Source organism: Equus caballus, chromosome 2, assembly GCF_041296265.1.
Source record: "Equus caballus isolate H_3958 breed thoroughbred chromosome 2, TB-T2T, whole genome shotgun sequence".
NCBI lineage: Eukaryota > Metazoa > Chordata > Mammalia > Perissodactyla > Equidae > Equus > Equus caballus.
The window spans coordinates 119,897,053-119,906,706 of NC_091685.1; the positions used below are offsets into that span (position 1 = coordinate 119,897,053).

The 9,654-nt window shown below is 45.2% G+C and overlaps 1 protein-coding gene across 1 annotated transcript in view; it reads right to left on the reverse strand.

Moving 5' to 3' along the window:
- Window positions 1–8,060, reverse strand: part of FAM241A (family with sequence similarity 241 member A) — a 42,695-nt gene extending 34,635 nt beyond the window's left edge. The window contains exon 1 of the mRNA XM_023636742.2: window positions 7,747–8,060. Within this exon, the coding sequence (XP_023492510.1) occupies window positions 7,747–7,914 (168 nt within the window). The 5' untranslated portion in view covers window positions 7,915–8,060. The remainder of the gene's footprint in view (window positions 1–7,746) is intronic.
- Window positions 8,061–9,654: the final 1,594 nt, after the last annotated feature.

Below are 9,654 nucleotides of genomic sequence, written 5' to 3' on the forward strand. Positions count from 1 at the left end.
GCTACTGCTAGATAAGCTTGTGACTCCAGAGAAGAAGAGAGAAACTAGAGATAGTGTGGCTAAGGCTTAAAGAAGGTACGAATAAAGATACAGGGTTTCTACTTTGGCCTCTTAGGGCAAGGCTAATAGTACTTTTAGTTTTTCCCCTTAACCTTGCTTTACCACTTCTCTGGAATAGGAAATTGAGAAAAACTCGTACAGAGGAGGGTGGGTATTCTTTTTCCTATCAAGGATCAATGACCTACAACAGAAAAAACAACAACAACAATAACTGAAGATTTACACAAAAAGCAACATAATTTAGGTTGGGGGGTTAATTTTTTTTTTTAGAGAAATATGAAACATCTGATTTTTAGATTAGGAAATCTTAATACTTTATTAAATAAATAAATAATATTTATTTTATAAATCTGAAAATTACATGTACTAAAAATACAGTTTTGTGATGCAGTTAGTTGAGAGGAATAAGAAGACAACAGGAGGATGAGACTTTCTCAATAAGGAGAGACAGAAAGACAGGTTGTAGGAAAGGGGGACAGAAAAAGAATGTGAGAGAGAGAGCAAAATAGAGAAAGGTGCATATGAGGAGTTGCTGAAAGTAGTGATACAAGAAAAGATACAACTTGGGAGATTACCTGTTTGGAATGTAAGCTTCAAGAAAATAAATTTTTACCTATCCATTGGTATATCTATTAGCAGAGTAATTATATTTAACAACTCAAACCACTGTAACTCTAATGCATTTTGAGTAGGCTTTCTCAACTTTGGCACTTTTGACATTTGGGCCAGATAACACTTTGTTGTAGGAGACTGTTCTGTGCATTATAGGATGTGTAGCAGTATCCCTGGACTCTTCCTATTAGATGCCAGTGGCACTCCCCTAGTCTTAACAGTAAAAAATGTCTCTAGACATTGCCAAATGTCCCCTGTGAACTAAACTGCCCCCAGTTAAGAACCACTGATTTAGAAGTTCCCCTCTGAATAATGATAAAAAAATGAACGAAAGATGCCTAAGATATGCAAAATTATTCTGAGTTACTCTAGTGACTGGACACTCTCGGGAACAAGGTGAGATTAAGTTTAGAGCTGAATTCATCTAAACTCATATCACTTGTTACAGTACTGCCTGAAAATTGCTTCTAAAAGGTATGAAAGCATATGGGTATAAAGGAATGCCTAACGTTGAGCTACACAATCTAAGGAAGGGCAGCTGATCTGTCCGAGACTGTTCTTCCAGCACGTGGGAGGCCTCTTTGTATGTATGAAAAACACAGGCTGTGGCCTGGATTCTGGTCTACTCTAGTACTAGTTAGCTGTAGGACCTAAAGCAAATCACTTGGCCTGGGGAACAACTGTAGGCTTCTCATACTTTACCACGAGTTCAAATATACTCTTCTAGGGAAATAGTTAAATAACTTCCTTATATATATCTATTACTGTTACTCTGTTGAAGGGCAAGTAGTGTGAATACTGTGGACTGGCTTGCTTATCCTCTACTCCTTTGCTACTCAAAGTGTGGTACATGGGCAAAGTATCAGCATCACTTGGGAGCTTGTTAGAGATGCAAAATCTTAGGCCTCACCCCAGACCAAGGAAATTACAATCTGCATTTAACAAGAGATGATTCATCTGCACATTAAAGCTGAGGAGCACTGTTCTATTCCACCTTCCTACGAGATTATTAGAAAGGGTGACTTTCTAACTGCAGAGGCTGGAAAGGTTAAAAACTACATTTCTCAGGTTTCTTTTTGGTTAGGGTTCTGGTTAAAAATCGGGTCCGAAAGCTAACACTTACATGCTTATTATGTGCTAGGGACTGCTCTAAGCACTTTAGATATACTATTAGCTCATATAACCCTCCCAACAATCCTTTAAGGTTGATACAACTATTATTCCCTTTATACAGATGAAGAAACTGAAGGCAGAGAGGGTAATTAACTTACCCAAAATTACATTAGTAAGTGGCAGAGTTAGGATTCAAACCTAGGTATTCTGAATCTAGAATCTGTACTGTTAATCATATATTTAATGACAGATCAAAGAGGAAGCATAAGGCTTCCCTCCACTGCCATTGTTTTTTTACAGATGATCTTGTGGAACATACTTTAGTAGGTGCTGTTATAGAGGTTCCTTCATTTATTTATTTAAATATCTCTGAATGAACATTGATCTCAAAGTTCCAGGCATTGCCAAAGGCAAGAAATAGAAATGAAGAATTACCATTTGAAAGGAAGCGAAATCAACCTTATCTATAGACTGGAAGATTATACACCTAGAAAATGCAAAGAAATCAAGTCTAAGAGATACTAGTATTTATTAGTATTAGAATTAATAACAGAATTCAGAAAGGTAGCTAGTTAAAAACTTAACATATAAAAACCAAAAGCTAGAAACCAGCAGCAAAAACACGATGTGGTTAAGAAAAATTCCTTTCACAATACCAACAAAAGTATAAAAGCTTAATATAGACTTTCGTATTTATAACTATCGTAAAGGATTGTAAAGCCAGGGAGAAAGTGCATTATTAATGATTGGGGGGATAAAAAACAGATTAGCTCTAAACCTCACACAATACATATAGTCATTCTAAAGAGACTAAATACATAGAGTAAAAAACGTCCAACCATAAACACACACACACACAAGAAAATACTGGTGGATATTTAACTGATTGTAGGAATAGAAAGAATGTTCTAAACAGATATAGATATATGTGTGGGGCAGGTGTGTGTGTGAGTGGGTGGTGTGTGTGTATGAAATCACAAATAAAAATTTCTTTAGCTAATAAAAATTTAAAGCATTTCTAAATCAAAAACATCATAAACAAAATTATAAAGCAAACAGCAAGCAGGGAAAATATAATCAACATAAAATAAGGGATTAATACCTTACAATAATGCCAAAAGAAAAAAATGGTCAAAGAACATGATTTAAAAGAAATATAAATGTTTAATAAATATATGAATGGCTTAGTAAACCTCTCCAGCAATATCTTACAACAATAAGATAATTTTTGCCTACAACATTGGCAAAGTTTAATCTATAAATTATACTGTTCATTGCTGGCATGGACAGTTTCCAATTGGCGCTCTTATAAACCAATGCTGGGAGTGTACCCTGGTGCAACCTTTCTCGAATGCAATTCTTTAGGGTGTTTCAACAGGCTTCAAAGAGTGTGACTTGTTGACCCAGTTCTTCCACTTCTAGGAATCCATCCCAAGGTAGAGCCATGAGGGTTTACAGGCAAAGATTTTCATTACAGCATTTATAAAAGAAAGTCTGAAGCAACTCAAATGTGCAGTATTAAGGGTATAGACTTTTAGGCAGCCCTAAAAATAACTTTCATGAAGAATTTTTGATAACATAGGAAAATGACACAACATGCTAAGTAGATAAAACAAGATGCCAAATTCAAATATTACATTAAAACATGTTCAAAATATCTCTCTGTGTATATGCACATATGCACACATAAAGAGAGATGTACGAATGTAGTAATACGAAATATTTGATATTTCATAACATTATATTACTTGGAGTGGGATTTCAAATGCTTTTATTTTCTCCTTCAGATCTCTCTATATTTCTCCATTTTCCAAAGTACATATTACTTTTATAACCACAAAGAAAGACCTTACAGCTAAAGATAATGCTTCTAAAGTCAATCTAAGGATAATGGGACCTCTCTATGCTCTGGGTAAGCAGGGCCATCTCAGATTATTCAGGCTATGAACCGCCTTATCTAAGCAGAGGCTATTCACATTATAGACATATAATAAAAGGACTGGAGATGTTTCGTCTTCCAGCCATGCGGCAAGGCAGACACTCTCTTACATAAAGCCACCTGGCATTCACAGTCATCAACATCCTTGGATCATCTCCCATGCACGCAATTACCAACACACATGTGGGACAGCCGTCCCTGTCCCTTCAGTTCCCTGGGCATTTTGCCTCTCTTGCCAATCTCTCTTAGGGGCCTGACTCTTCAAACTTGACATAGTTCCTTCATCTCAAGGGCTTGGTCCATTCTTTTAAGTCCTTCTTTCCTAGGATACTTGATTTTAACCAGGCCTCCTTGGTCAATCATCCTACCTGAAAAAATTCGGGCCAGAAGGACAGAAGAACCTTAGTTTACTCTCAGACGGAGTAGCATTTAAGGACAAATTATAAACAATAATGCTGACAATATCTTAGTTATTCAGAAACACCTATATCAATATGACAAAATAAATACCAAAATACAGGGGCCGACCCCGTGGCGCAGTGGTTAACTTCACACGTTCTGCTTTGGTGGCCAGAGGTTCACTGGTTTGGATCCTGGGTGTGGACATGGCACTGCCTGGCAAGCCATGCTGTGGTAGGCGTCCCAAATATAAAGTAGAGGAAGATGGGCATGGATGTTAGCTCAGGGCCAGTCTTCCTTAGCAAAAAGAGGAGGATTGGCAGCAGATGTTAGCTCAGGGCTAATCTTCCTCAAAAAACAAACAAACAAAAATACATACACATTTTGATCTAGCATAATAACAGTGAGCCACAGATAGGTTTTGTACAGTCAAAGCTGATGCAAGAGCCTTCGAGGTTGTGGAAAGGCATGACCCTTTCAAGCAGGAGTGGAAAGAGAAATTAGTGAAAAAAAGGATGCACTGGAGTCCCCCCTTATCTGTAGCTTCACTTTCTGGGGTTTCAGTTACCCCTCCAGTCAACTGCGGTCTAAAGATATTAAATAGAAAATTCCAGAAAGAGAAATTCATAAATTTTAAATTGCACGCAGTTCTGAGTGATGAAATCTCCCTCCATCTGGCTCCTTCCCGCCCTGGATGTGAATCATCCCTTTGTCCAGCAGATCCACACTGTACAGGCCACCGGCCCATCAGTCACCAGTAGCCCTCTCAGTTATCGGATAGACTGTTGAGGTATCGCAGCGCTTGTGTCCAAGGAACCATTATTTTACTTAATGATGGCCCCAAAGTGCAAGAGTAGTGATGCTGACAATTTGGATACACCACAGAGAAGCCTTCAAGTGCTTCCTTTAAGTGAAAAGGTGAAAGTTCTCCACTTAATCAGGAAAGAAAAAAAATTGTAGGCCCAGGTTGCTAAGCTCTATAGTAACTTTTATTAAAGTATGTTGTTATAATTATTCTTAGCTGTTGTTGTTAATCACTTACTGTGCCTAATTTACAAATTAAACTTTATCACAAGTATGTATGTGTAGGAAAAAACATAGTATATATACAGTTCAGGACTGGCCATGGTTTCAGGCATCCACTGGGGGTCTTGGAACATTTCCCCTGTGGATAAGGGGGACTACCGTATGTGGAGGAGCCTTTAGCCTGGTGAATAGGTAAAGGAAGAAACCTCCTTCATCAAATTGTCAGGTAAGGGCAAAACTCTGTGAAGGAAATAGAAAGGGATTTAATACAGAAAATTACGGGCTGACAAAAATCTTTGAAAGAGCTGGAGAAGCAAAAGTTGGGTGCCTTTTGGAGCTATTGTGTTCATGAGCACACCATCAAATAGCTCTGCTCCAGACAGAAAGGAGCTGCTGTTGCTGCTGCTGCTGCTGCTGCTGCTGAAGCCGCCAATTCTCTCTCCACATCCAGGAGGCTACTAAGACTCTGGAAGACCAAGTAAGTGTGCTAAGCAGATAGGACAGCAGGAAGACTGCCTCTGCCTCATTTCCAGCTAATTAGTTTTGGTTCTGTTTCTATTTATGTGTATCATTGTTTCTGTAGAAGAGTTCATTGTAAGTTCTAAATAACTAGCTCATGAGCCAAGCTTTCAGAAATATTCCATTTGTAATTTGGAGTCCATGTATTCTTAAAACAACAAAACAAACACACAACATCCCCTGAAGAAAAAATAAATAAAATAACTCCTTAGCATATGTTTTACAGTCATTAAATACAGGTAAAGACACCTCTGCAGGTACCTCTACCATCACTGCAAGGCAGTGCATAAAAATTTTACATTTCACTTGTAAGACTTGAAAAAAACCTTGAAAACAAGGCTTTGTGATAATATTGCCAAGAAATGATTTATCACAAAAGCTTTCTTCTTACACCAATGGGCTGGCTTCTTACACCAATTTTTCTGTTTATTTTTGGCTTCTCGATAAGAAGTTGTTCCTTGGTGTTGATATAGGAGGAAATGAATATCTCAGGTATAATTTTCAATTATTGTGCATGTAGGCTTGGAGTACACAAATAAATCATGTGATAAAAATGAAATGGTAACATTTTCAAAGGAGTACAGGAAAATGAATTTCCATGACATGCAATGAAAGAAGCAGATATGCAAAGAAGTGCTATCTGTTTTCTAGGATACATGTTTCATTCTTTTTTCATTTCATCCTTTTTCTTTGTACCATAAGCAATTTTGGTAAGACCAGAGCTACTGATCCACAAAATCCACAGAAACTTAAATGAAGTATTTTACATGCTGCCTTACAATTTGCAAACTTACTTTGGGAACCTCAGCTCAAGATGCCCCGGCCCCACCTCCGGGAGTTTCTGTTGCTGTTTTCTTCGCTTCCAGTTGAACAACTCAAGTAAGAGGAAACTAAGCCCTTTAGCTACGGAGTCATGGCACAGTTAATGGGGGAAAACCACCAGGAAGGGAATCAGGAAGATCTCCTAGCTACCAGTTATTTGCTTCAGTCACCGTCTCTTATATTGTCATAAGGATGAAAAATTGCACTTCCACATGGTGAGCAAACCTAATGCTAAGGTTTTGTGTGTGCCACACACTGTTAATTCTGTTCCCCAAATGAAATGCTGAAATACTAAAAGGTATGCTTTACCCATGAATGCATTTAGCGATGATCTTGGAGTTCTTGAAATGTGACATAAAGGACAGACGGACAAGGAAAATTGAGAGGAGACAGAATTAACTGATTGTCCCAATAGGGTAGACTGTAGTTAAGGCAAAAAACCATTTGAATTCCTGCTCTTTAATGTAATTCTGAAAGCTGGCTTCTCTCGGGTCTTTCCGAAGGCCTAATTACCGCATTTGCTGGTGAAAATTCACCCCACATATAATTCAATTTCTTTTTAAAAATTTCCTGCCTAATCTTGAAGAGATCCAATGTGATATAACGCCTGTTATCACACTTCATTTAGTAACAGCAAATTCACAGAATCTCAAAAATTACCCAACTTCTCTTTCCCCTTATTACAGCTGGCCTCTTACGCTTCTCTCTCTTTGGTAGCAACCGAAAGCAATTTTCTTGCTTTTTCACTTTTAAAATGAAGCTTGGATCTCCTCTATGTTCATGGAAAGAACTCGCTCCGGGAGAGTCCCTGTCGAGACATCTTTGTCACCCCCCATCCTACACCGCCTTCCGACTCTGATGGCTTATCTGGAGCGACACCCACGCCGCCCCGAGACGCGACGGATGGCGGACGAGCGGGCAGCGGTTCCCGAAGCCCCGCGGGGGCGTGGACCTGCGGTTGAGAGCGAGTGTCGCCACGCGAGGCGCTTCGATGAGCGACCGTTACGGGGCACACGGCCTAGGGCCCGGCGCCGGCCCGAGACCCCCGCCCGACGGCAGCGGCAGGGCCGCGCCCACCCCGCCCGGCGGGCGACCTGGCAGCACCTGCCGGCGCCCACGCGCGGCCCCGCGGCCGGCCGAGCTCCGGCCAACGCTCCCGGGGGCCGCCCGCCCCGCGGCCACGGCGCCCACGGCAGCACGGCCCGCGCCGCCCGCCCGCCTCCAGCCGCCGGGCCGCGCCGCCCCTCCGCGCTCACCTGCTCGCGCTCCTCCTGCGCCCGCCGCCCGCGCCGCCGCGGGCTCGCCCCGGGCTCCCGCTCCGGCCCCGCCGCCGCCCGCGCCGCCCGCGCGTCCGCGTCCTCGTCGCGCTCCCCGCCGCCGCCGCCTCCGCCGCCGCCGCCGAGCAGCTCCCCGGCCGAGCACATCCCGTCGCCAGCTCCCTCCGCTCGCTCCGGCCGCCGGGGGCCAAGCCGCGAAGGCGAAGCGAAGCGGCGGTGGCCGCCCGAGGGCCGCCCTGGATCAGCCGCGCTCGCCGCACACGGGCGCCTCCGGAGCGCGCCCAGCCGGCCAGGGCGCCAGAAGTCCCGGCCCGGGCCGGCAGCCTCCTGTCACCGGCTCGCCCCGCCCCCGGCCCCGGGGCGGGGCCAAGGCGGGGGGCGGGGCCAGCGGGGCGGGGCCAAGGCGGGGGACTGGGGGGACGGGGGTTTCCGCGTGCGCTCATTTGTGAGAGAGTGTGGGAGTGTGTGTGTGTGTGAGTGAGAGGGCGTGGATGGTGAGAGGGGCTGCGAGTGTGTGAGACTGTGCGTGTGAGACTGTATGTGAGAGACTGAGCGAGAGTGTGAGAGACTGTGTGTGAGAGACCGTGAGTGTGAGGCCGTGTGTGAGAGACCGTGTGTGAGAGACCGTGTGTGAGAGACCGTGTGTGTGAGAGGCTGTGTGTGAGAGACCGTGTGTGTGAGAGGCCGTGAGTGTGGGAGGCTGTGTGTGGGAGAGAGTGGGCTGGCGAGGGAGAGGAGAGCGTGTGTGTGGGGCGTGAGAAGCGCGCGCACACTGTCGCGCTCTCGTGGGTCCGCGGCCGCCTGGCCCCGGGGCTGTGGGGCGCGCGCCTGTCCCGAGCCGCCGGCCGGCCTGTGCGCGTCACCGCCCCTGTCCCGGGCCCCTCGGAGGCTCCGCGCGTGCTGCCTGGCGGGGTTGGTTGGTGCAGCCTTGGGAGCGTCCGGTGGGGTGTCTGCCTTTGTGTGTGTTTCAATAACTGGGTAAGAATCCGTCTCTCTCAGGGGAGAGGAAGGGGGACACGACTAGTTTATGACTTTCTTACTACCTGTGACACTGTGATTTATAACAAGAAATACGTGTTTGGTCTTCATCCCCATTGCTGGCACACAGCTCCTAACCCTAGGAATTTCCTGAGGGAGGAGAGCGTGTCTCTTCTTATGTACCAGGTGCCTTTGGGAAGTCCCTAGGTAACCCAGCGAGGGGCCTGGTCACCAGGAGACCAACCTGTGCTTAGAAGGTGGGAACTTTCCTTCCCACCACTGGCTTGTGGGGAGGGACGGGGCTGGGGGTTGAATCAATCACCAACGGCCGATGAGTTAATCCCTCGGGCCTGTGCGACGAAGCCTCCATAGACGCCCCAAAGGGCCGGGTTCAGAGAGCCTCTGGGTTGGTGACAGGGGGAGATGCAGGGAGGGTGGGTGACAGAGGGAGATGCAGGGAGGGTGGGTGACAGGGGGAGATGCAGGGAGGGTGGGTGACAGAGGGAGATGCAGGGAGGGTGGGTGACAGGGGGAGATGCAGGGAGGGTGGGTGACAGGGGGAGATGCAGGGAGGGTGGGTGACAGAGGGAGATGCAGGGAGGGTGGGTGACAGGGGGAGATGCAGGGAGGGTAGGTGACCGGGGGTTGCGGGGGGAGATGCAGGGAGGGTGGGTGACAAATGGAGATGCTGAGAGGGTTTCACGCCCAGAGAGAGCACGGAAGCTCTGCACCCCACGTACCTTACCCTGTGCACCTCTTCGTGTGGCTGTTCATCTGTATCCTTTATAATATCTTTTATAATAAACTGGTCAAAGTAGGTAAATGTTTCTCACTCAAGAAAATTAATCAAACCCAAGGAGGGGGTGCTTAGAACTTCAAATGTGTAGCCAGTCAGTCAGAAGCACAGGT